Source organism: Protomyctophum parallelum (genome assembly GCF_964188405.1).
Source record: "Protomyctophum parallelum genome assembly, chromosome: 14".
Lineage (NCBI taxonomy): Eukaryota > Metazoa > Chordata > Actinopteri > Myctophiformes > Myctophidae > Protomyctophum > Protomyctophum parallelum.
In genome coordinates, this window is record NC_139709.1 from 38,356,847 (window position 1) to 38,384,705 (window position 27,859).

At 42.8% G+C, this 27,859-nt stretch overlaps 3 protein-coding genes across 4 annotated transcripts; 2 read left to right on the forward strand and 1 right to left on the reverse strand.

Moving 5' to 3' along the window:
• Positions 1-2,159: 2,159 nt before the first annotated feature.
• On the reverse strand, positions 2,160-2,546 carry LOC310871305 (leptin receptor overlapping transcript-like 1; the record flags this gene model as incomplete). The annotated part of the gene is made up of 1 exon (XM_083782791.1): positions 2,160-2,546. One exon carries the CDS (start codon positions 2,544-2,546, stop codon positions 2,160-2,162), a length of 387 nt encoding a protein of 128 aa, XP_083638917.1.
• Positions 2,547-9,231: 6,685 nt separating this feature from the next.
• On the forward strand, positions 9,232-10,254 carry LOC310871306 (acyl-CoA desaturase-like; the record flags this gene model as incomplete). Its single annotated transcript, XM_083782792.1, has 1 exon — positions 9,232-10,254. One exon carries the CDS (start codon positions 9,232-9,234, stop codon positions 10,252-10,254), a length of 1,023 nt encoding a protein of 340 aa, XP_083638918.1.
• A 5,524-nt stretch (positions 10,255-15,778) lies between these two features.
• Positions 15,779-27,298, forward strand: LOC310870279 (C-C chemokine receptor type 3-like). 2 transcript variants are annotated; one of them, XM_083781438.1, is made up of 9 exons: positions 15,779-15,842; positions 16,899-17,051; positions 19,695-19,813; positions 20,270-20,498; positions 22,206-22,389; positions 23,955-24,057; positions 25,319-25,444; positions 25,632-25,836; positions 26,298-27,298. In XM_083781438.1, the coding sequence occupies exons 3-9, from the start codon at positions 19,718-19,720 to the stop codon at positions 26,504-26,506; spliced, it is 1,152 nt and encodes a 383-aa protein (XP_083637564.1). In that variant the 5' UTR covers positions 15,779-15,842; positions 16,899-17,051; positions 19,695-19,717; the 3' UTR covers positions 26,507-27,298. The 2 variants fall into 2 exon arrangements, with proteins under 2 accessions (XP_083637564.1, XP_083637565.1); XM_083781439.1 differs by lacking the exon at positions 16,899-17,051 and having other exon boundaries at positions 15,799-15,842.
• Positions 27,299-27,859: the final 561 nt, after the last annotated feature.

Sequence of the window (27,859 nt, forward strand, 5' to 3'; positions counted from 1 at the left end):
CATAACACAAATCAACAGTAGGCCTACAACAACTCAGGATAACACAACATATAAAAAGAAAAGGGTCACAACAAGTAAATAATAAATCAAAACAAACCACAGCAAAGCAATACACACGGTAGGCCTAAGTATAATTAGAGTTTAAAGGACACACAAATAATATTAAAAATAATAATGTCTGCCGGCTGACTTGTGCAGAGAGTGCACTTCAGAAGCAAAGCACTGCAGAACACCTGATTCACTGGATCGCTAAAGATTTGAAGTCCTGTCCCTGCACAATTAGGACAAATAAATTATCTGATCAGTTTGTTCAAACACGCAAATGTGAACTATCGATCAGCCATTTGTAACACGGCCATCACCCTGTTGTCAAAATACCAAGTTTTGGTCAATTTAGGTTAAATCTATACCAAAATAAACATTATAAATTAAATATTTTGAATGTTTATTTTGCATTAGTTTGAAAGCCTATGTTTTGGACGCAATATAGCACTTAATTATATGGTCTTCTTTCTTTCAGTGTTCTATGTTTCTATGGCTTATTGTGCGTATTGCATATAGTTTTTTTTAATTGCTTGGCCTGTTATTGCTGCTTGCAGATATAGCACACTATGCAGCTATTAGTGTGTTCTTCGTCCTACACAAACATTAAATTCCCATTGACAATGAATGGAGAATTTTACGTCATATAGTGTCTGAGCAAATCGGCTTAGTGTCTCTTTTTGTCCTACACAAACATTAAATTCCTGTTGATAATGAATGGATCATTTACATAGGAAATAGGAAAGCAAATAGGCATAAATAAGTGTCTATATTACATCAAGATTATGTACGATGAAGAGCGCCCCTCACTTCACACACGTGTGATTTCATTATTTTGATTGATTTAGGCCGGTCTGTGCATGGGCTGGCCATCAATATTATATCCTATATTTTATAGACTGGATATTATAGTGTGTTATTTTATACAATTTCTACAAAAACTGAAATAGGGAACCGTTAGGAACCAGAATCGATAAGCTCCAAGCTCCAAGCTGGACCAGGCCTCTTCATGGAGCCCATCAGAAGTGTGACCATGGACCCGGCCTCATAGAGCACAACCTGGACCAGATGTGGACCAGGCCCCTCCACGGAGCCCACCCTGTCTATCTCTCTTCTATTCTTTCTTCCTATTCCCCCTCTACCCCCCCCCCCCCCTCTCCCCCGACACGGTCGAGGCAGATGGCCGCCACCCTAGAGTCGGATTCTGCCGGATGTTTCTTCCTAAAGGGGAGTTTTTCGTTACCATTGTTGCAATAAAGTGTCTTGAGACAACTTGTTGTGATTTGACACTTTAATAAAATTTAATTGAATTGAATTGAAGCTACAAGAGCCTGTCTGCTCTTGTGGTCAAGTTTTGGATATAACATGCATGCATGCATACTTTTTGAAGAGTTCATTGTAGTAGGCCAGGGATAATAGAAATGACCAGCCTGTAGTAAACCTAATTTTGAGCTTTTCCAGTCAAATATAATTGCAGTGTTTCAGATCAAGATTGCTTTTTGTACCTGGTCTCGGTAAATCTGATTCAACTCGTCTCGCGTGACGCAGACAACGCAACTGCATTGGGGCCCAGAGGCATTTGGGGCACACAGCTGCCCACCTGTGCTGTCGGCAAAATTTAATTATAAATAGGCCTACATACAGAGATGCAATGACAGTTGAGTTGACCAAAGATTGGCAGAGCCTGGTGGCCCGCCTCCCACAGCTCTGGTGGAGTGTAAGCTAATAACGTGAAGGAAGTCAGAAGTAGCCAGTGTGCAGAGGGCTCTCCCGAGTACCGACTGCGCTGAGCTGCGGATGCTGCTGCTTTATTCACAATCGGGACAGGTAAGATCACAAATCACAACTAGTATACAGTGTTTATAAACCAAAACCGCTGTTTATAAACCAAAATGCAGACAGGTGGCCGTGCCTATATGGGGGGGTTAGGGATAGGTTTAGGCTGTCAATCACAGCGACTGACCAATAACAGCGCGTCCTTACAGAACCCGTGTAGGTTTTGGAATGACTCGTCTCCGCCTCGACTCGGACTCGACCCCTTCCCACACTCGGTCTTGACTCGGACTCACCCCCTCTCAGACTTGGTCTAGACTTGGACTCGCTTTAGGTGGCCTCAACTACAACACTATTTGGTCTTCCTCCTCGGAGCCCAAGACGTAAAGGAACCCCAGTATGGTCAAGAAGATGACGATGTTCCCTGTCAGCAGAAGGGCAAAGGACCCCCAGGTGATGATGCCGGCTCTGGCCAAAACAGTGGGCAGGCTGAAGGCGGAGATCACAATCCCTGTGGTGAAGAACATGGCCAGCTCTCTGCATGCGTTACTGGGGACGTCCGTGTTGTGATCCACCGTCCTCTGCGAGATGCAGTACGGGACCGGCGACAAGGCGTAGAAGACGAGGAGCAGCAGGGACCAGTAAGTGTGGTACATGCAGCCCAGCATGAGGAACGTGAGGCCCAGGGCACTTCCAAAGGACAAACTGAACAGGGCTTTGATCATGGTCATTGTTCTGCACCTCCGTGATATACTAGCTTCAAAATACCCGCGGCCATGGAGTGAATGTCCGCAATTCCCACTAAGAGAGGCCAGTCGGTGATGTCAGCCGTTTATGACGTCAGCAAAATGACACCAGCCATCTCCATGTTTGGGCATAACGAGAGCCTCCCTGCGTACTCGAGCCCTGCACCGTTTCTTCAAACAGAGGGAGGGAGGAAGCTGTGACATCATGTGAGTCAATACATCACCACCGAGTAGAGATCTATTAGCGAGGCCACTATTGCTATAGTACAGTGGTTTTCAACCAGTGGTGACCACCAGTGGTACTTGAGGAGGTTCCTGGTGGTCCCTAGCTAAATGATGGAGAGTTGGTAACCAAACGGACCCTCATAGATGTTTAATTCTTGAGAGTGAAAAATGAAACCAAATCCAAAAGGTTGAAAACCACTGTACATCTTTATTCCCGGGGTGTTTTCCTGCAAGCCTGTGACGTCATGTACATCTTTATTCCCAGGCCCGTTTAAGCACATTCTGAAGACGCAATCTCTAGAATTATTGAAGGGTGATAGCCCCTCCTATGACCAGCTTTTGGTGTATGTGCAGTGCACAAACTTTGTCCTACACAAACATTAAATGCCATTGACAATGAATTGACAATTTTGAGTGTTCATGTAAACACAAACATTGCGTAACACAAACATTGAAGACAAAGGCGAGGACGCAAATTCTGATTGGCCGGAATGTGATGATTCACACAGGTGTGATTATTAGTTAAGAGACTGTTAGGATTAGGAAAATGGTAACCTCCCAAAATGCTCATATTTGAAATGGGACCACCCAACTAGGTGAGAAAGAGGTCAGTCGAGTCGCCGACTCAACCCAATTCACACCAGCATTAATTAATTATAGCGTATTGCCAAGGTTTTATCGCGCGTAACACTTACTTTGAAGAGCCAAATATCCGTAACTGGATGTTACAATGACAAACTGCTGTGTGTGATGTCAGGCCCGGATGTTGTTGTCTCGGTCGGTGGTAGAAAAACCCGACCGTGAGTGTCAGCCCGCCTGCTACAGCCCGTTGAAAACCCTTGTATTCACCAGAAATGGCCACCTCAATGTCCTTTCTGAGATACAGAGCTTTGAATACAGGGCTTACAATGTAAGTGGATGCGCGCGCATCTTCAAAATGGCCGCGGCCAGTTTCCCACTTGATGTTGTGGTGTTAGTAATAGTAGCTAACGATGTGATCGGATTAAAACATGGATTAGAGAATACATCGCTGTTAAAATGAGAATTCCGGGTTTGGCGCCCTCCACTCCCTCCATTCCTCAAAAGCCCCCATTTTCTCACCCCATACAAATTTGTTTTAGCCCCATGCCTCTACTCTCTCCACCACCCCCCCCTCGTTCACCCTCAGCCTTCTGCCCCTCCAGCCCTTCTTGTCCCTCATGCCCCCGACCCGCCTTTCCTACTATATGGTGGCTCCTATCCCCTATACTAAGCCCAGCAAACACCCAACAACCCTCCCCTTCATCCCAACAAACACCCATCACCCCCCCCCCCCCCCTCAGCCCAACAAGTCATCCCTTTGTTTTGCATTGTGATTGGCTAAGCTTTGCATAACGTTTGTGCCTATATTGAGCCTATATAAATGGGATCCATTAGCCATCTTGATTGTTCCTTATCGTGTGAGAATACATGAAAGCAGTTGCAGACTGGGTAGGTCTGCAATCAAAGATTTAAATTGACCGTATGTTATGGGAGAACAGATCTTTAATTTAAGCAAACTGTTTGGAACATTTTTTATAATTAAAATGTTTATTTCACAAATCATCTCTTCTGGGCATCCCTGGCACTAAACCTTTTCGGGGTTGGTTCACTTCCGTGGGAACTCAGCGATACACCCGCTAAGTTTGACTGAAGACAAAAAATGCACAATATAAAATAAAACAAGAACTGTGTTCAAAGCAGTTGCATGTACAATCGGGACAGTGGATAGAACCTGGAGTCTTCGGAGACCGGGACCTACTTTCTTCCAGGGGGTTTTCAGAGGAAGATTTCCTGCCAGAGCGGATATGCTGTGATGCGTTCTTGTCACATGGCTTACAGATGTGGGGTTCCTTTCCGGTGTAAGGCATCAACTGTGTCTTTCTGTCTCCTGGTTGAGTTAAAATCTCTTCAGTCACACAATCGTGGATTCTTAGTTTGTCTGTGTTTCTATGTGTGCCGATGGGTTTGGTTTTGGTAATTTGCTGACAGGCTGCTGAGGAGGAGATCTCTGCATTCTTGTGGTGCCTCTTTTTGTGGCCATTGAGTTGTTCCCGAGACGATAAGCCAATTTTACAAAAAGAGCCGAAAATAATCTTCTGGTTGAGTTAAAGTCTTAGTCCGTTTTTCTAGCCAAGGTTTCTTTACTTCTTCTGGTTGAGTTAAAGCCTTAGTCTGTTTCTCTAGACGAGGTACCTTTACGTCTTCTGGTTGAATTAATGTCTTAGTCCGTTTCTCTAGCGGGTGTTCCTGTATGTCTTCTGGTTGAGTTAAAGTCTGTTTATTTAGCAGAGGTTGCTTTAGTTGTCCTCCTGGTTGAGTCAAAGTCTGTTTCTTTTGACAATGTTCCTTTTGACTGTAAGATCTTGGTAGGTCTGTGTCTCCTTGTTTCTGGCCGGTTAAGGCACTGTTTACTTGTTGACAGGGTGTTGAGTTCATCTGTCCATTCCCCTGTACTTGGCAGTAGATGTCCTTGTGGCATTTCTTAATGTGTTTGATGAGGATGTCTTCAGAAGTAAAGGCATATGTACACGCCGCAGGACAGGATAACACAGTAGTCTCCACTGCTTCCAGGAGCGGCGATCGGTTGTCAAAGCTGCTTCTATGCATGGACTGTGACGGTGAGACTGGAAGATGTATCCTTGAAGGAACGTGAAGTGAAATCCAAGGAGGATATAAGGCCAAGGGATTGGATCAATTGTAGTCTTTTGCCCTATGATTCTGCGATGAGCTATATGATTTTGTATTCTGTGTCCTTGCGTCTTTCTCACTCCGTAGTAGCAGATCCCTTGTTTCTAGGTCGAACTGGAATAAGAGAAAATGTACGAGAGAGATTATTATTATTATGTTGACCAGAACTCTGGTCTGATGTCACACAAAACACAAAACATTGCCCAGCATGCCTAACAATGCCGATTTGCAGTGGCCTTGACATGGGGAAAAGGGGCTGTTTGCCAGGTGTGATGGTGTCATTTCAGACCTGAGTGGCAATTCAATGGTGGCAATTCAGTGTAGACTCAATGTTGACAATTTGATCAGTGGAGACATAGGCAAATCAGGCACAACAATGGAGGAAAAAAGCATGAATTTACAGTGAAAGATCAGAGAAGTGTTAAGAGGTCAGATGCCATGTCTGTATAATGTTACTCCTGCATGGTCAAATATTACACAAGTGAAAGTTGACAAGTTGCAAAGTACATTTTCTTTTTTATATCAATCCATGCACAAAAATATCAATATTAGCAATTATATGTATTATTTAATTATTATGTATTTCTGATTAATTATTCACCTCAGTAGATGTGCTATCTTAAAGGTATATTCAGTGATTTCACTCAAAAAACCTTAGGTTTCGTTTTTGGCCTGGGACCCAGCCTTTCGTCCAATCAGGATAGAGAGTCAAAAACGAAACCTAAGGTTTTTTTACCCCCAGGGGTTAACTGGGGACAGGGAGGAACTCCTTATATGGTCAGCACACTAGTAGAGAGGATTATCACAACAAAACAAAAAAAATAAGTGATATTTGAATTAAGTGAAATCACTGAATATACCTTTAACTATAGATAGTATACAATAAGCCACTATAAGATGATTCATGATGATGTACGATGATAACAGCGCCCCTCACTTTAAAGATATTTTTAAGATAAATATAGCCTGGATCCAGCCCCTATGAATTGCTAGCCTCGCCCACGACCATTAAAAAAACAAATATTCTGGCGATTCAGGGAATAATCTAGTGAAACGAAATGAGAATCCTTGTACCTACTTAAGTAAATAGTAACGTAGTTACCCGTACTTTCCACCACTGCAGAAGGTCTTCATACCTCCAAACCACCTGGAGATGTGTCATTGTTCTACTTAATGACATCATTAGCATTTCAGCTTGGAACCTGGCAAAGCGATTTCAACCTTCTAAAAAAAAATGACAACTGTGTTTTAATAAGGCCAACCCAAACCTAGAACTCTAATATTATATTTTGTCTGAGCAATGTGCCTGTGTGTAGCTCAACACAGCGCATAAAGGCATATGTAGGCTAATGTCGGACATTACCCGACGCTTGGGCTCTAATCATTGATTGCCTTTCAACAAAAAACATATTTGATATCACCAACATGTTAAAAGTATCGACTGACTCTGCATTTTTTAAGTTAAGCTGAAAATCATTCCAAAGAGTAGGTGCTATAGATGAGAAGGCTCGATCAGCTTTTGTTCTCAGCTTGGTAGCAGCTGGGATAAGAAGGCCTTTATCAGAAGACGTTGTCTTGTACAGTATATACCTTAGGGTGGAGTAACTCCGTTAAATATATTGGACCCAGCCCAAAGAGGGATTTATAAGTAATTAATACAATTTTAAAAACTATTCTGGAGTCTATTGGTAGCCAGTGTAAGGCAGCGAGCACAGGTGTAATATGTGACCTTCTGTGTGTATTCGTTAATAGTCTAGCGGCGGCATTCTGCACAAGCTGGAGACGTGTATTGAGGCACGACTCAGGATGGTGAACAATGAATTACAATAATCCAAACGGGACGAAATAAAAGCATGGATACGTTTTTCAAGATCCGGTGGTGTTAATAAACACTTGATTTTTAAGATGTTTCTCAGTTAGGGGTATGCATTCCCAACTTGCATTGTTCCCGACTTGCATTGCTGATCCGACCGATATGTCCATACATTATGCTATATTTAAGTCCGACGTCATTTTGTAGTCCTACGTTACATCCGGGTCCAATAGGCACCATGCAGCTCCCGTCCGCTTCTCATGATTGTAAACACCAATATCTGAACGCGTGAATCTTTAATAACGTTATTTTTCAGAAAGGAAGCTATTGAGGGGTAATGGTTCCATCTCGAGTAGAATTAATAATGTAACTGTACAAGTGTCCATGACAAAGAAAATATATGATGTGGAGACACAAATACTAGGACCCGGAAATAGCTCTAGAGGAGTCGCTTACGTCACAGCTTAAATACTCAATAGGCGATCCGGTTGTCCAGATCTCCACTATAGGCCTATGCCCATATATGGGCACGCCAAATAATGGAATATACTGATGAAATCAAGGGATGTCCATATATGGCCATAAAAAGGACACAGACAAACAGGTATTTCAAAACCGGGTGGTGCATGCATTCACAACTTGCATTGTTCCCGATTTGCATCGTTCCAGAGTCTTACGATAAATGCACGGAATCTCTGTATGTACTGTCTGTATATGTATTGAAGGGTCTGATTAGACTCAACTTAAGTCCATTTTAAACACAAGGCAAATTAAACAGAATTGGATTCTTGTCCTCCACAGTCTCCTTGTCACTGCAGAGGATGAGAGAGTTCCGTTAGTTATTTTTAGGTGCGGCGGCGGGCTCCAGTGGACCGGCAGGTGAGTGTAGTTAGGGCATAACGATGAAGTCTTTGTGAAAAGTATAACAAACAGGCTGCGCTCCCAGGTAGTGCGCTGCAATAATATAAAGGTTCTCCGACCTTGTCTGTGGCTTTTATTTCCTTCGTTGCTCTACGCTGAGCTTCTGCTCCAGCAGAGTCTAATATAGGGCTTCCTTATGGGTAGGGTCCCGGTCCTTCCTTGATTCCTCGGACGTTTCCAGGTCCCATCCTAAATGCCTGTGATACAGAGAGTGACAGTGAGTATATGAAGTTCATTAACGAGATGGAGCAGGTGAACTTAACCCCGACAGTTTTCTAGCAAGGCGTGCCTCCGTGAGTGAGTGCCAGACGCTGAATGAGCTGGGCTTTTGTAGTGCGGCTCGAGCGGCGAGTGGCTGCAGTTGATTGTTGATTAGGGCGTGCTCTCTGTATCATCCCGGCCTGGCGGAGAAGTAGGTTGGGCACGTAGACATGGTCACACACCAGCCCGAGGGCGTGTCTCACGTTCAAGGGCGTCTTCTGTCTGGCAGCGTGTCTCACGTTCAAGGGCGTCTTCTGTCTGGCAGCGGGGTCACAAGCGCGACTACACAGTACTATGTATGTACTGTATGTATGTCCGTCTCTTAATCATGTATCTCAAGAACTGCCGACAGCTTTCCAGAACCGCCGATTCAGCCAAAAGCAACAAAAGGGACAAAGGCAGACATGCAGACAGAGATGTCCATATATGGGCATAAAAGGAACAGACAGACAGGGTACAACAGGTACTATACTGCATTGGTTGGATCACAATGCATGTGACCATCTATGACATAGATAGTTACCTCTGACGCAAATGACTCCATATTTGGGAAGGTTTCAATCTGAATTGACAACCATAATATGGTAAGGCATTATGTCATCAATGTGTCATGATGAGTCACCTCTATGCAGCTGTATATAAGTCCAGAGAGGGCTGCAGGTGAAAAATAAACTCAAGAGTTCTTGCCGTGTTGCACGAACATACGTATCTAGTTTGAGTTTGGGCGTGAATGCAGCAGATATGGGAACCGACCGTGGCAAGGACCACGACACGAACAAGCAACGGAGCGAAGACGCCATTGTGACAGATACGTCGTTGGCTGGCGATGTGTTTGATGACACCTATGAAGAAAAACAAGGCCCAAAGCCACCAATGAAGCTGGTTTGGAGAAACATCATCCTGATATCCGCCTTACACATCTCAGCGCTTTACGGAGTGTTGTGCATCCCTTCCGCAAAGGGCTTAACCCTCGCCTGGACCACTGTGTGCTTCCTCATCAGTGGTCTCGGCATCACGGCCGGAGCTCACAGGCTCTGGAGCCACAAGTCCTACAAAGCGTCCTTTCCTCTGCAGGTTTTCCTCGCTCTCGCTCACTCCATGGCCTTCCAGAATGACATCTACGAGTGGTGCCGCGACCACCGCGTTCACCACAAGTACTCCGAGACGGACGCCGACCCCCACAACGCCATGCGGGGGTTCTTCTTTGCTCATGTCGGCTGGCTCCTGGTCCGCAAGCATCCCGACGTCATCGAGAAAGGACGCAAGCTTAACTTTGCTGACCTCGAGGCAGACAAAGTGGTCATGTTTCAGAGAAGGCACTATGGGCTTTCCGTGTTAATCATGTGCTATCTTGTCCCCATGTTGTTACCCGTGTACCTGTGGGGTGAATCATTGGCTGTGGGATTTTTTGTCCCTGGAATCCTGAGATACACGCTCGTGCTCAATGCAACCTGGTTGGTCAACAGCGCAGCTCACATGTGGGGAAACCGTCCTTACGACCACACCATCAACCCTAGGGAGAACTATTTTGTCGCGTTCAGTGCTGTGGGGGAAGGCTTCCACAATTACCACCACACGTTCCCCTATGACTATTCCACCAGCGAGTTTGGCTACAAGCTGAATCTCACCACCGCCTTTATTGATCTCATGTGCTTCCTGGGTCTGGCCTCTGACCGGAAAAGGGTGTCCAAGGAGCTGATCTGTGCACGTGTTAAGAGAACTGGTGATGGGAGCCACAAAAGTAGCTTGGCTATTTCAGACTAAAGGATAGTGACTGGTCAAACCATGACAGAATTGGCAAGAGCGGGGAGGTGGTACAGTTGTAACATACCTGCCCAAAACCATGGCGTCTGCTGGTTCAAATCCACCGTTTGTTGAGTGTCTATGAACACAATGGATCCGTGTTTGGGGGAGGGAAGCCTAGGTGGGGATATTTGTCACCGCACATAGTCCTACGGGCTGGGGCGGAGGACTCCTGGTGGAGGCTCTGTACTGCCAGGTGTGCCAGTAGGATACAACAGCTGTGACAACACTGAAATGGGGATGGAATTAAATGGCATAACGACTAAATTGGGAACAAGAAGGAGTAAATAAATATATAAAATAAAATAAATACAGCATTTGGTAAGACACTAGTGGTGTGAGGGAGTGGTGATCCCGTTTTATGACTTCAACCTGGACTAATATTGGCTCCAAGTGGGTCTTAAACCTTTCCATAAAGTATGCTTGTGCTTAAAGTCACACAGGATTATTAGGTGTATTTCGATTGAGCCTTTTGACTCAAAGGTTTTCTTCGTGTGAAGTAAGGGGCGCTCTCATCATACATCACATTCTGTGCTCAGCCAATCAAATCATCATAAATATGGTACTGTACATACACACAGACGCACAAAGCTGGGGATAGGAGCACCCCTCAAAATACACAGGAAGACATATTTGAATATTATAACCAAACCTGGGGGTCTATTATGGTGCGTTCACGGGCAGACGCAACGGAATAGCTACATGCATCATTGCGTCTTTGCAATGTCATGTCGCTGGCTTCCATTGACAATGAATGGTAGACTGCGTTGTTGCGTTTGCCTGTGTGAACGCAACATAATGGTGCATTCACACAGGCAGTTGAAATGATGCAAAAACCCGCTGTGAACTACATGCTGGGTGTGCCTTTGCAACGTCATGTCGCTGGCTTACATTGACAATGAATTTGTCATAACCCGGCCCATCGGGCCATGACAAATTGAGGAGGACGCAGTAGCAGTGTTCAAAATAACAATAATTTATTTACAAGACTAACTAATATTAACTTAATATATAGAATGCTTCAGAATGTATGATATGTGGAAGTCAGTAAGATCAGTGGTGTCAGTGTGGATGTCTGGTTAATATGGTGAAGGTGTGTTGTAGTGTGCAAATCAAACAGCTAAGGGAAACAAACCAAAAAAGGTGCTGTCATCTGGAGAGGGACAAAAAGAATGCTGGCTGGCAAGCCCTCTTTTATAGAGGTTCCAGGAGCACTGGCCAGGTGCTCCTAATGCACCTAATGAGGAGTCTCAAGTGGGCCGACACCCACATGATCTGTGGGAGACAGAATTGTCTATACATTTTGTCATCAGTTTGTTTATTTATTTATGTATTCAGTGAAAACGTTTAGTCAACGAGCATTACTAATATTATTACTGAAAACATATAGTAATGAAAAAGGCGCAATTCTGGGAAATTGCAAGTGTTGCAAGTGTTTTCCTGGAGAAACATCATAGGCCAAGTCAAGTGCAGTAGGCCAATGATGATGATTTATTGACCCACATGAATAATAATAATAAACGTTTTGGGGTTACTTAAATAAAGTTGGGCAATTACTGTCTGGTCGCCCTGTTAGGGCAACGACATTAGTTATACTACTTGTTACTGGAAAAAGGTAATCTTACAATCTTGTTATCACTGTTACTTCCCAATAATGTATTCAAGGCGCTTTTTATCAGCTTGTAGAGCAGAGCTCATCATGTATCAGCTCAACTCTTTTCTTCTTTTCACTTCTTGCCCATTGGCTATTTGGCAAGCCAATGGGGAGGCAATGGGGGGAGGCTGATGTGTCTGTAAGGTCATTTATTTTTCAATGAGATTCTGTTGCAAGCTGTTTTATAATGACTAGTCATTACGCACGCACGCACACACAATTGCACATCAGAAAGAGCACCCATCCTCTGACACATGCTTGCATAAGATGTGAGCACATACAGGGATTCAGTGTCCTTATATTACATAAAAAAGAAGAAAAAACAAGTTTGGTTCTCAAACATTTTCATGTCAAGGATCCACCAATGTATGTGTATTTGGCCAGGGAGGGACCCCCATTTGAGGGCATTTTGTGAGAGAATGGGAACATTATTGCTAATTCCAACTTTTTCAAGATTTTTCTGCAGTGCTTTGTGGATCTGTTATTTTCAACTGGCATAAGCATAGTGTTAAATTGGTTGAACAAATTGTGATGCTATATTAATGAATGTCGACGTCCCTGACGACCCCAAGGGGTCCAGGGAACATGAATGGTTAATTTTCATGCAACCATTCATGTCCTGTGGATAGGGACATAATTGTCAGACCAATCCAACACAATCTTTGGCACGATCTAAATACGATCTCAATATAAGATCAGGGAGACCAAATACAACCAATGTGTAAGTTATATTGATTTAACATACTCTACTATACAGATTGGACTAAATTAAATTGCATTCATAAACTAAAAGTTGCATAGTGCCGCTTTAACTATTGTCAATCTTTTGTTGCAACACGGATGAATTAATCACCCTGTGAGTGTTCTTCATGCAACATACTGCATGCACATGGGTTTAAACCAGTTCTCAAAGTGAGGTGAAACCATCAGGTTTCCTTGAGGGGGTTCTAAATGGACCAAGCTTGTGGAGTTGTGGGTCTGTAACTCTGAAAGTGTACATATCATACACATCAGGGCTAGCATCCCTACTCCGACACATGACCCTTCTACTGCTGTCACCTGCCCCAACATTTTGAGCCATTTTGAGCCTGTATCCCTTTTTCAGCTACAGGAAATAATTTCCCAAATAAAACCAACTGGCTCCCCCTTAGACGTCCTTCCCCCTCGGCTGGCTAAAGAGACCAGTGGTGCTACAGGGCCGGATCTCCTATTGATCATAAACCAGTGCCTGGCAGGTGATGTACCAGCAATTTTTAAACATGCTGTGGTACAGCCACTGCTTAAAAAGCACAACCTTGATCCTTCTGTCCTATCCAACTTTCGGCCTATTTCCAAGCTCCCATTTAATTCCAAAGTTTTGGAAAAATGTGCCCTGGCCCAACTGATGCCCCATCTGAACACACATGGCATTCTGGAAGTGTTCCAGTCCGGGTACAAAGCTCTCCACAGCACCGAGACTGCACTGTTAAGAATCATTAATGACATCTTTTTGGCTACAGATTCTGGTGACTCTCTCATTCTGGTGCTCTTGGATCTTACCGCGGCATTTGACACTGTAGATTACAGTATCTTGCTCTCTCGTTTGGAGCACTGGGTTGGCATTAAAGGGCCAGCACTAGAGTTCTTTAGATCTTACTTGTCAGGGAGAAGTTTCCGTGTCACCCTAGGCTAGGGGATGCCACATCCACCACAGCATCCCTCCATTGTGGAGTGCCACAGGGCTCTATTCTTGGACCAATTCTGTTCATGTTGTATCTGCTCCCCCTAGGATCCATTTTTCGGAAACACAGTGTTTCTTTCCATTGTTACGCTGATGACAGCCACATTTATTTGCCTCTAAAGCGTAACAATCCTGACTCTTTGAAACCACTCCTTGCTTGCCTCGAGGATGTAAAAGCATGGCTGGCTTTAAACTTCCTAAACTTCAATGACAGCAAAACTGAAGTTATGGTGTTTGGGCCCACACAAGCACATGTGTCCCCTCCTGGTGTTTTAGGCCCCCTTGAGCCCTTCTTGAAGCCTACTGCCACCAATCTAGGTTTCAAAATCGACTCTGACCTAAAGATGGACAAACAAATAAATGAAGTAGTAAGAAAGAGCTTCTTCCAGCTTAGGAGGCTATCTAAGGTTAAGTCTTGTCTATCCCGCTCTGTGTTTGAAACTGTAATTCATGCTTTCATGACTTCCCTCCTTGACTACTGCAATGCCCTGTATATTGGAGTAAACCAGGTTTCCATATCTCGATTACAGCTAGTCCAGAATGCAGCTGCTAGGTTACTTACAGGCACACGTAAGCGAGACCACATCAGCCCTGTACTAGCCTCCCTCCACTGGCTTCCTGTGCGATACAGGATTGACTTCAAAGTATTGCTCTTTGTCTTTAAGTATCTAAATGGTTTGGCACCCATTTATTTATCTGAACTGCTGAAACCCTATGCTCCGACACGGACGCTCAGGTCCTCTGACCAGCTTCTCCTGGTGGTTCCTAAAACCAAGCTGAAGCTCAGAGGTTATCAAGCTTTTGCAGTGGCAGCTCCCAAGCTCTGGAATGAGCTGCCTCTGCACACAAGACAAGCCCCCACCCTCCAGGTGTTTAAGTCACGCCTCAAGACTTACCTTTATTCCTTGGCTTTTCCAAGCACAGTATGAGATGTTCGATGTTTAACGTGACACTGTGCATGTTGTTTGTGGTTGTTTTGTGGCTTTTAAATGAAGTTGTTTTTTAATGTTTTACTGTAAAGCACTTTGGTACAACGTTGTTGTTTTAAAATGTGCTATATAAATAAAGATGGTATGGTATGGTATATGGAACCAAATGGACCCTTATACGGTTACGGGTGTGAGATTGTAAAAATGGAACCAAATGGACCCTCACAGGTCTATAACTCTGAGAGTGTACACATGGAACCAAATGGACCCTCCATTTGTACACTCAGAGTTACGGAGGTCATTGAAATTGAAAAGTTTGACAACTAACTTTACACTAACTTGACTGATGTTCGCTGGCCCCTGGGATCTATACTAGCTTGTGTTGTGTTGTTGGAAAAGGGATGCTGATGACAACCCAAGAGGGGGTGCCGTCCGTGCAGAGACGGACGGTAGCACACAGACTGGTTTGAGCATAATGAAAACAAACAATACTGAAGCCAGCTTTGTTTGAGGGATGGATAATTGTCATGAAGGCTCCTTCATGACACACACGCTGTGGGACTGCGTGGCCTGCTGAAGCCCAAAGGGCCAGCTCTGTTCGGGAACACACACACACCGACTGAGGAGAATCTAACACAGGCAGAGTGTGTGCTGCTTAAATACTGCAAACAATCGGCTCACTGATTACTGGGAGGAGGATGGGCAGAGTAGAAGTCAACGCCCATACTGCTACACTGACACACTGTTGCTCTGAGCCTCCCATTGGCTGATAGATAGTGTCACGGACCCTCATTGGAGAAGATTTGTATTAAACAATATTCAGAAACTATTCCACATTTTTCTAAACAGTTTTTTATTTAATTTATATTTTTATATTTTTCAAAAAACATCTGTGTCATTTAGGATTCTTGCGTATTGAGTCTTGACTATTCAAAAATAGCAGATATACAAGCTCACAGTGTCGATTTGCGGCTTTCGCGCCACGCCCCAAGCTTGTACATCTGCAATTTTTTAACATTATTTGTAGTAATGGGTTAAGTGAAATGTGTTGTGTTTTATATGTGCTCATATAGAGGTATGAAAGCTCCCTGAGTTCTGCTCATGATGTCCACGATGACGATAGTGTCAGTAAGTCAGTCCGTAAGTTAATTCCTCTTTAATGTGCTATGGTGAAACAGTAGAGCAGTTTCACTCAGTCAGCAGAAACTCAAACCTGACGCACAGTCTTGGCTGTTCCGTTTCACTGGTGAGTTCGCCATACACACTTATATTTATTTTAAATACACAAGACAAAATAATTTGTTTAGGACACAGCTTATATCTCCATATCTAATAAGTTATGTTTATGTTAAAGTATATATATACAGTATATATATATATATATATATATATATATATATATATACATAGAGAGAGAGAAAGAGAGAGAGAGAGTGCTGTTGGGCAGAAACCAGTAACTCAGTTTTCAACTTTTAATTAATTAGTATAAATCAGTGATATCGAACAGCCTTTACGTCTGTGGGTTTTACAAATAATGAACAGATGAAAAGTAGGCTATTAAAAAAGTGCTTCTGACTAAACCTCCTAACTCCAATGGATCCTCAAACTGTTGGTCATTTGGAGTTAAGTGGTTTTGTCCATCATTGATAATGACAAAGTCATGCGGGAAAAAAACTCCACTTGTGCTGTATTTGGTAAAGTGATGATAATATAAGGATTCAGGACACGTTCAAGTATATATAAAAAGTCACCATACCAACTTTGATGAGGCAGTATTGTGTTGTTCTAAAAACACATTTGTTTTGTTTTTTGATTAATTAAAAAAAAAAATATATATATATATATATATATATATATATATATATATATATATATATATATAAACTATGCCTAAGGGTGCGTTCGGAAATAGCGCACTGAGCGCACTGTGCAATGCAAACTAATAGGCGAGTGCGCTCCCGGTGTGCATTTCCGAACGCACCCTATGTCTAAACTAAACTATGACTGTTTTTGTTTAGTTTTACTGAAAAGTTTATATTTTGGACAATAGTATATATATATATATATATATATATATATATATAAACCAGTTGTTCTCAAAGTGAGGCGCAACCCTCAGGGTTCCTTGAGGGGGTTCTAAATGGACCCTTGTGGAGTTGTTGTGCAGGGTCTGTAACTCTGAAAGTGTACGAGTGTATGTATACCATGTATATGTATTCTATATCATGTCATATGACCAGTGGTGTACTAAGTACATTGGTAACTCACCCCTTTTCTGTTTTCCTCCCGGAATTTTCCCCAGTGAGGGGTGGGAGAGGCTGGCCTGCAGCTGGACTTTGAATATCTCTAACTATAAACTTTCATGACAGCAGACGGCCTAAGTATTTATGACAAGGTTACTACAGTGAAGTCGGTTCACAGAAGTTGTTGAAGGCTGTGGGGATTATCTGACGAGGTACCATTTGAGTGGGCAAAACCTTACATGTACTAAATTGTTTATAGGGTCAATAGAAGTCAAATTTCCATAGGAGTATCATTTTATATTTTTCCAAAAATAATACAAACAGCCAATATCATATTACAAGTTATCCCCCTCACTGGGGAAAATTCCGGGAGGAAAAAAGGACAAGAACCGGGGTGAGTTGTCCAGTATTACTTGAGTACTGTACTTAAAACGGCACTACAGTATTTGAGTGTTTATGCAAACACAAACATTGAATTAATGTGATTGACAATGAATGGCCAGCTTTGAGTGTTTGTGCACAAACATTGAATGTGATTCATAGTGAATGGCCAGCGTTGAGTGTTCGTGCACAAACATTGAATGTGATTCATAGTGAATGGCCAGCGTTGATTGTTTGTGCACAAACATTGAATGTGATTCATAGTGAATGGCCGGGGTTGAGTGTTTGTGCACAAACATTGAATGCCATTGACAATGAATGGCCAGCTTTGAGTGTTTGTGTTCGTGCACAAACATTGAATGTGATTCATAGTGAATGGCCAGCGTTGAGTGTTTGTGCACAAACATTGAATGCCATTGACAATGAATGGCCAGCTTTGAGTGTTTGTGTAAACACAAAGATTGTTTAACAAACATTGAAGACGAAGGTGACGCAAATTGTGATCGTCTTCAATGTTTGTGTCACGCAATGTTTGTGTTTACACAAACACTCAAAATGGTCCATTTATTGTCAATGGCATTTAATGTTTGTGTTAGGACGAAGTTTGTGTTTACACACACAGTAAAAGCTAGACATAAGAGGAGGTAGCACCAACAGCAATTACCGGTATATAAAAAAATAAAATAAACAATTATTAACACCATCAAGTGCACGGTCATGTGCCCGAGACGGAGATTGATAATCTCTGTCAAATTAGTGCTATGAAAACTGATCGCATCGCTCTACAGCCTAGAGGCGCTTGCTGACGATGGCCACATTTTATTAATGGATTAAATAGGCCCGGGCCCTCAAGGTGTTTTAACAGTGTGCGTTACGCTGCAACTAGTATATTCAATCTAGCTTAACACCCGGGTTAATTGATGTAGGAGAGACAGAGCAACTGACCGACAGTTCTTCCTTTGTTGTCATAGCAAAATACAAACTAAATGAATAATGAAAAATACAATAATGAATGGTAACAGGAAGAAAGATTATGTCATGATGAAACACTCATAGCCAGCTGCAGCCTTCTAACCAAAGAGCCTCCCCCAGAGCCCTGTGAATGTGCAATGGTTCCGCAATGGTTACAGAGCCCTGCCCCGTCCAGTTTTTTGGCAAATACGATCACCGCTCCATCCTGCTCCTCCCTGCCTTTTCAGGATTGTGACCTATGGTGTGGACTCCAGGCTATAAGTGACTATAGGGGAAAAAACACATCCTTCAAACACCATTGTGAATTTCGCAGATGACACAATGATCACCGGAGATGTTGAGGCAGCATACTCTATAGAGAGGACATGACCAACCTGGAGTAGTGATGTGAAGAGAATCACCTCCTGATGAATGTCCCCAAGACCAAGGAGGGGGAGGGACCCACAAATGGAGCTCATAGTTCAGGAGCAGGACCACACCTCCAATCCAGCTACCTGTGGCTGGATAGGAGGGCTGTGGCTGTGGGACATTCAGAAATCGTCTTCCAGTGACCTCATCGATGAGGAATACAAGCTAATCGAAACTGCAGGCTTTCTAGTCCTGAAAAGTTGCAATGAGAAAATGGAAGCCATCGTTCTCACGATAATCAAAATCTAAACATTTTTGTAAAAAAATCTTGTTTAAAAAATAATCTGCCGAATGATGATGTCACTGGAAGACGGTTTCTAAACTGCCCACAGCCCTCCTATGAGAAACAGACTGAGTTTTATCATTTTATCATGATTATCTATTATATGAAGATAGGTTGAAAAGTGGTGAAGTGGTCCTTTAAGCCACCTCCAATCCAACCGACGGTTCTCTCTCTGTTCTCACTTTCGCCACCCGTTCCCTCCACCCTAATTCTCATCCTACTCCCTCTCTAACCTCACCTTTTTTACAGGTCCTTTAGGGGGGTTTGTTCTGCCCGGGAGCCAGGGCGGATCCCCAAAGCCTCCCCACCTCGGCTAAATTACCCGATGAACAGCTGGATGGCCAGATGACCCGTCGTGGGTCATCTTCGTTTCTGTTCATTAATTGTTCAAAGCCAGCACAAGCAGACAGAAAAAAACGTTTTCTCCCTCAGTCTTCAGACTGCTAAACAAGCCTAAATGAACAATGAAACTTTCCGTGGTAGTACGGCCTTGTATGCTGATCTGGGTTATTTTAAACTTTTTAGATAAGTTTAGTATTGTTATTTATTTACTGTTTTTATTTAGGTGTATTATGGAGCAAGTTTTTCACAATGCATGTACAGTACCGTGTGCATGTACTTAAGCATGAACTTATTTAATCGAATCAATTCACAACAAATTCCCAAACTTGCTTTATTGAGGAGTACTGGGTTTTGGTTCATTCGACACACAGCATGTGTGTGTATGTGTGAGGCTAATCGTGGCTAATCAGTAATCACAGTGACTGGAGTGGTGTGACGTTCGTTGCGTCTCTGTCCTTCTCTCCGACAGGTTAACCGTTAAAGCGTCTAACCATGGATCAATATGACCTGTTCAAGCTGTACGAAGACTACAACACCACAGACGACCCGTCCACAGTGGTGGACGGACACGTCCTTCACTGTCCTAAGGTCAGTGATGGAAGAAAGGCCTATTCATACTCCAGTTTCAGGTGATAAGGTCCTTTGAAAATAGCAGATCTAAAAGCTCACAAGTTCAAGTTGTGAGCTTTTACATCGACTATTTCCAAACAACATATATAGGGCTAAAGCGGTTAGTGTAGGTTTTGTAATTATAATTTAAATCTACAAAATAAAAATAGTAATTAACTTTATTGAAATTCATTGTAGTGGAGTAAAACATACAGTATTTGCCTCTGAGATGTACTGGAGAAGATGTAAAAGTATTGCAAATTAGAAACACCCCAGTAAAGAATTTAAAGAAAGAAAGAAAGAAAGAAAGAAAGAAAGAAAGAAAGAAAGAAAGAAAGAAAGAAAGAAAGAAAGAAAGAAAGAAAGAAACATCAAACTTGTACTAAAGTGAGTAAATGTACTTACCGGTAGTTACTTTCAACCACTGTCCCCAAGGTCGACGTCAACCAGTTCGGAGCCAGATTCATCCCCGTCTTCTACTACGTCACCTTCCTGCTCAGCTACCTGGGCAATGGGCTGGTCCTCTTCATCATCTACAAGTTTGAGAAGCTCAGCAAGATGACCAACATCTTCCTGCTCAACCTGGTTCTCTCCAACCTACTCTTCGCCTCCAGCCTTCCTTTTTGGGCCACCTACCATTCATCCGAGTGGGTCTTTGGACGAGGTGGGTTTACCAGTATTTAGCACACCCAATAGTAACAGAATCCATTGAAAATATATTAATCTAATATTTGTGTCACTGCTGTGCTAGGAGACCACTATGCGTCGTAGTCCCTCCCCCTTTCAGAACAACGAGTGGCCCAGGAAATGAATCCCAATGCATTTTTCCCATAGGCATTTCAGAAAGTATTTATTTAAAGACGTTTTAAGCGTCGTACGAATTAAGCCAACTCTTGTCGTGACAAATCATGACAACACACACAATATTTTGGACCAAACAAATAATTACAAAGAAGAAAAACAACCAAAAAAAGGGTTGTAACCTGCCGTTTCTTTCTACTTTCTAATTCTTTGTTTAGCCCGAAATTTTTTGTTTGTTGTCATGATTGGTCACGACAAGAGTTGGCTTTGTCCGTGGCGTAAACGTCTTTAAATAAATACTTTCTGAAATGCCTATGGGAAAAATGCATTGGGATTCATTTCCTGGGCCACTCGTTGTTCTGAAAGGGGGAGGGACTGCGACGCTCTATAGGGTCGAGCCCAATTCGTTTGTGGTGTTTTTTGAAAAGCTTAAAGGACAACTTTAGTTTTTTTCAACCAAGGTTCATGTTTTAGGTTGTTATTAGAGAAACTAAAAGGTGAGTGTTAATTTACTTTCATTTGCTGCTTTCTTTTGTTTTTGGGATTTTAGCAGTTTTTGACAGGGGGGCGGGGGCATTCGAGCATGGGGCTAAATATGTATTTTTTTACAAAATATTATGGCGATTTATTTTTTTATTATTTACTATAGTCCTAATAAACCCCAAGAAATTACATCTGGCCACAAAAGATCACAGGATCTACTGAATGTGACAAACTGACATATTGAGCCTATGACACACAGTATAAGCCTTCCCCCAGTAGGCTACCTTCACATTCAGTAGATCCTGTGATCTTCTGTGGCCAGATGTAATTTCCCGGGGTTTAATAGGACTATAGTAAATAATACAAAGATAAATCACCATAAGATTTAGTAAAAAAATACATATTTAGCCCCATGCTCGAATGCCCCCGCCCCCCTGTCAAAAAGAGCTAAAATCCCTAAAACGAAAGAAAGCAGCAAATGAAAATAAATTAACACTCATCTTTTACTTTCTCTAATAACAACCTAAAACATGAACCTTGGTTGAAAAAAACGAAAGTTGTCCTTTAAGCTCATACCTAACACCATAACATTTTTAAACTTGTCACCAAAAGACTAATCTTTATGAGTTCCTCCCCAGTCCCCAGCTATGTTGATAATGGGTGAAGTGCCTCCACCTCAGACCTGTTTCTTTTTTTCTTTTTTCTTTTTATCCTGTGCCTCCAACTGTTTTTGATTCTCGGGATCCATAGGCCCATCCCAATTGTCGTATGGCCTGTTCCATTAAGTGCTCATCTGAAGCTCATGCCCCAAATCCGAGACCCCATGCAGACATAGATTATTTTTTGATAGCTTCTATCAGTGGTTCTCGAACTTGGGGTCCGGGGACCCCCAGGAGTCCTTGAGGGGTTACGGGACTGTGACAAAATGGAACCAAATGGGCCCGCATTTTGTACACTCAGAGTTAGGATTTTATTGTATAAGTCACGGTCCCAGAGATTAGAAAATTGTATCAAATGGAGCATCAAATGATGTAATGGAGTAAATGTAACAAATTATTCTGTTCCTCTGATGGTCTGTTGGTTACAGTGCTGTGTAAGCTGGTGAGCAGCGTGTACTTCATCGGCTTCTACAGCTCTGTCCTCTTCCTCTCTCTCATGACGCTGGACCAGTACCTGGCTGTGGTGTACGCTGTGGAGGCCGCCAAGAACAGGACCAAGACCTACGCTGTCTGTGCATCGCTGGCAGTCTGGTGCATCAGCATTTTAGCAAGGTACGTATTAGCTTGGAAACCAGACGAATCTGCCAGTGAAAAATAATGCTGTTGGGGTGTCGGACTCTTGGTTGTCGGACTATTGGCTGTCGGATTATTGGTTGTCAGACTATTGGCTGTACTGTACTGTACTGTACTGTACTGTACTGTACTGTACTGTACTGTACTGTACTGTACTGTACTGTACTGTACTGTACTGTACTGTACTGTACTGTACTGTACTGTACTGTACTGTACTGTACTGTACTGTACTGTACTGTACATTGGATTTGTCTGCCCCCAAAGTTGTGTGGCACCAATTAAGGCCCAGGAGGCAAATATGGGGAGGGTTTATCCCCAGAGCCCCTGGAAATGCAGGCTCCACAGATATTTCAGACTAATATCTACACAGTGATATCATATTATTCTGGCTTAGAGGGTTAGGTGCAGGTGGCGCATTAAAAAAAGAAAAATCACATTCTTATTGATTCAATAGGCCTAAGTATGCCCATATAATGTAGTATGTAAAAATGTAGTATTTGTTTTTCTCCAAAGTTCCTCCAGAAAACAGACTGTGGAGGCTTAATGATCCAAAAGGGAATTATCAGTGTCACATTAAAACACACAATATCTTTGAAACAGTCAAATGTAAATATTATTTTTTAAATCTATATTATGTTGATATTGGTTTACTATTGATACAGTATTTTAAGACTGACATTGGTGATACTGATATGATGACTAGGGTCGGGAGCGCAACACAAAAATGGAGGACGACAGCTGGAATTCAAACTAAATATTGGCCTATATTTATTTTCTTCAGTAGAAATATTTTAACTTTTCTTTAAAACGACAAGTGACAGGAACAAGTGATAGGAACTGGTTGGAATAACGTGTTCCTTCCACAAGCTACGTCCAACCAGGGAAACTCCCTCCTGTCAGGTGTAAAGGAGCAACTTGGACACTCAGGCATGAACGAAGCATGAGTTCAAGTCCGTTGCTCTCCCCTTGTCCCCCATATATGGGGACTAGGTTGGTGGAGGGTGTGTAGAGCCCAGGTTCACATTAGATGATTGACACAGGGGTGAAAAATGGGTTACAAAATCGTGGGATAAAAAAATATATTAAATTAAAGTGACTTCAGGCTGCTGTACTGTGTAAAACACCTACCACTGAAAAGAAATCCCTATTCATAAACCCCTGAGCAAAACAAAGAATACAAAAACTAAACCTACTTTGGCTACTTACCTAACTAAGTAATAAACATGAGAAAATAGGAGGGTGTGGAATGAGCCCAAACAAAAGTACCAAACACCCCTACATAAACTAATTATTTACAAGGATTGAATCAAACAATTGTAACTGAAGCTCAAAGGAAACAAAGTACAAATTGAAACAGACTAATAACTGAGATACTAAAGGTAGGTTAAAGTTTGGTTGGCAGATGAGAGGAATGGAGTCTCATGTTGCTGTTCAGCTGCCAATTCCCAGAGCTTGTCAGAGCAATGTGAGGCTTTTGAAGTGTTGGGCCCAGATCCACAGCCAATCAGCCCCACCCCTGTGATGCCCTGTGATTGTCATTGTAGTTTGAAAGAGCTTGTGCTGCAGAACGTCCGTGAGGACCCAGCTCAGGGCCTGCTGTGTGAGGAGACAGGATACCCTGAGGACGTCATGGACCGCTGGAGACAGGTAGGATACCCTGAATAGGTCATGGACCGCTGGAGACAGACAGGTAGGATATACCCTGAATAGGTCATGGACCTCTGGAGACAGACAGGTAGGATACGCTGAGGAGGTCATGGACCTCTGGAGACAGACAGGTAGGATATACCCTGAATAGGTCATGGACCTCTGGAGACAGACAGGTAGGATACCCTGAATAGGTCATGGACCTCTGGAGACAGACAGGTAGGGTACGCTGAGGAGGTCATGGACCCCTGGAGACAGACAGGTAGGATATACCCTGAATAGGTCATGGACCTCTGGAGACAGACAGGTAGGATATACCCTGAATAGGTCATGGACCTCTGGAGACAGACAGGTAGGATATACCCTGAATAGGTCATGGACCTCTGGAGACAGACAGGTAGGATACTCTGAATAGGTCATGGACCTCTGGAGACAGACAGGTATACGGATACCCTGAATAGGTCATGGACCCCTGGAGACAGACAGGTAGGATATACCCTGAATAGGTCATGGACCTCTGGAGACAGACAGGTAGGGTACCCTGAATAGGTCATGGACCTCTGGAGACAGACAGGTAGGATATACCCTGAGGAGGTCATGGACCTCTGGAGACAGACAGGTAGGGTACCCTGAATAGGTCATGGACCGCTGGAGACAGACAGGTAGGGTACGCTGAGGAGGTCATGGACCTCTGGAGACAGACAGGTAGGGTACCCTGAGGAGGTCATGGACCTCTGGAGACAGACAGGTAGGGTACCCTGAGGAGGTCATGGACCTCTGGAGACAGACAGGTAGGATATACCCTGAATAGGTCATGGACCTCTGGAGACAGACAGGTAGGGTACCCTGAATAGGTCATGGACCGCTGGAGACAGACAGGTAGGGTACGCTGAGGAGGCCAGCATGGACCACGTCCACTGAAGACAGGTCACATAGACATACTAAAGAATTGGCATTGTGAGTTGTAGATAGTAATTTAATGTAGGTATTAATTTAGTGCATGTGCAATGTCCAATCGCCAATTTTTCATAGTATAGTTTGTTTACTACTTTTGACACAATGTCCTGTTTAGGCTATTTATTTTATTCATTTTCAAGGTCTTGTAACTTTAGAAATGTGCACATAGCAAGTGTGTTTGTTTACTGCTGAGTGAGAAACCAATTGCTCTGACGGACCCCACCCAAAATCATTTGGGGGACCCAACAGTTTGAGAACCCTGTATACTAATATAAAGAGTAACAGTTCCTCTCCATCCCTGCAGGTGATTTATTACCAACAGTTCCTGGTGTTCTTCCTGCTTCCTCTCTGCATGCTGATGTTCTGCTACGTCAGGATCACTGTCCGTATCATGTCCACACGTATGAAGGAGAAGTGTCGTTCCATCAAGGTTGGTACAGTAATTTTGTTTTGTGTGTGTGTGTGTGTGTGTGTGTGTGTGTGTGTGATATATTATATAGGCCTACACTGTATGACAAAGGCTAAAACTAAGAAAACATTTCATTTACAGTAGGTAGGCTTTTTTGCAAAGCATTTCATTTGTTTGTTTTTTGTTCACTATTCTTTGCTCCATCCAGCTCATCTTCATCATCGTCTTCACCTACTTTGCCTGCTGGACGCCCTACAACAGCGTCATCCTCCTGCAGGCCATTAGAATCTCTGCCGGTACCAACAGCACAGAGTCGTGCAAAGAGTCAGACACACTGGGCTACTATCTGTACGTGACGCGCAACGTGGCCTACCTCTACTGCTGCATCAGCCCAGTGTTCTACACCTTCATGGGTAAGAATGCCTATACTGCACTATTACTGTGCTTTATATATGTGTCCATTTTTCAATGCTTCCTTCTATGTTGAGGAAAAGATTCAAAGATGATCATTATAACTGGGCTTACCAGAAATACACTTCATCTCCACTGCATCTCAGAGGCAATATTGGTGCTTTTGCTTGGTACAACGACTTTGAAAAATACGTTATTTTGTAGATTTAAAGTATTATTATTAGTTATACTTGGTCTATTTAAAAATATCCAATGTACAAGCTCACAATGTGATGCGTCACAAGACAAGTCGAATTTTGAAAACTTTAGAAAAAACACTTTTGAAATGGCATAGTTATTCTGCATAATGAGCCAATATTTATTTTCCCCTTCACTCAAGTCAAATTTTAAATACAGGACAATTACTTATACAGTGTGGTGTTGATACTTTTACTTAAGTATCCTCTCCCCCCTCTGTTTTTAGGTAAGAAGTTCCAGAGCCACTTCAGGAGGCTGCTGGCCAAGAAGATCCCCTGTCTAAGAAGACACATCAGCCTCAGCAGCCAGAGCAGCAGGACCACCTCACAGAAGAACCCCCATACCACCTGTGACCGTGAAGACCCCCCTATACCACCTGTGACAACTTGGAATGTAGGAGTTGGAGCGTCAATTGAAATTAAGTATTCTGAGTGAGACACCCTTGACTTGTGTCACTGCACCCACCCTGTATTAGGCCACGTGAAAGAAAAAAATAAAGATGAAAGTGATAATCATACATTTTAAGAAAATGTATTTGTTTTTACGTCCGGATACCCCGTCCAGGACAGGCTTCAGACGCGCCTCCTTAGGAGACTTGGCTAAGATCTGATTCTGAATCCATTTGATTTGGCATTAGCCGTTGTGAAGAAAATAATTTCCCATAATTAATTTTTTTTACTTACTGTGCTTCAAGCGCCCTCTGCTGGCAATACTGGAGTTGTTCCTCACTCCTTCCCCTTGGACTCTCTTGGCAACTAGTGTAAAATCTTTTTTCACATTTACATTTCATAATTACTTGGTAATCCAGTCTGGCAGTGTGCCGCGGGCTCGACTCCCGATCCCGACGGACTTTACTGCATGTCACTGTGACTCCCCCATCTCTCTCCCCATTTCCTGTCAGCTACTGTCTGTGCCTCTTCCTGGAGGCTGAACCCTTGACAGTCAAACGGGCGAATGAAATAAACAGTATTATAGTGACATCACACTATCAGCTCATCCCCCCTTATCATACAACTGGGTGCAGCTTCAGTTCAGGTGGATCACCACCCATCAGGCAAACCAGGCATACTTAATGAACTGGTGTCCACATAAAAGCAGGATTTGAACACATACTGTACACTTTTTGGAAAAAGTATATTATAATAATACCTGATGATCATGTTTTAGAGTGGAAAAGAATTGTGGCACTCCATCTTTTAAGTTTCAACATGACGGGGGTACATTTGATTAACATCCTGAAGCACACTAGTAAAACTTTGCTAAGTACAGTTGTTCATGTCGGTCTGAAATATATAATGTATTTGTACTGTAGAGCCATTCAAAAAACAATTCTCCACTGAATTATTTTAATCCAATCATTCGGTCTAATCTCCATTAAAGAAAATCATTTAACTATTACTTGAATACCGGTTTCTGTACTACAACAATAGATAGCTATTGCTATGAGTGTAAAAGTTTGTTTATTCACGTAGTTTACCAACTGACACTGAAACAATAGCCTATTGAGGGAATGTGAATGCTTGTGACAAATTAACATGGGACTGCATGATCATATAGGCCTAGTAGATCTTAACAATATACAACTTATCAACTTCAATAAACAAATAAAATGGAAGCGATGCTTTCATTATCTAGTATTAGCTGGTATCTAATTATGTTAAATGTACCTATAAATATGTGATCCTAATTCAGATGTGACATAGGCCTACTGTTGTGTTAGTCACAGACAGTGACTGACAGGTTGACGCTACGCCCCATTGGCCAATGGATACGTTGTCAACTTAGGGC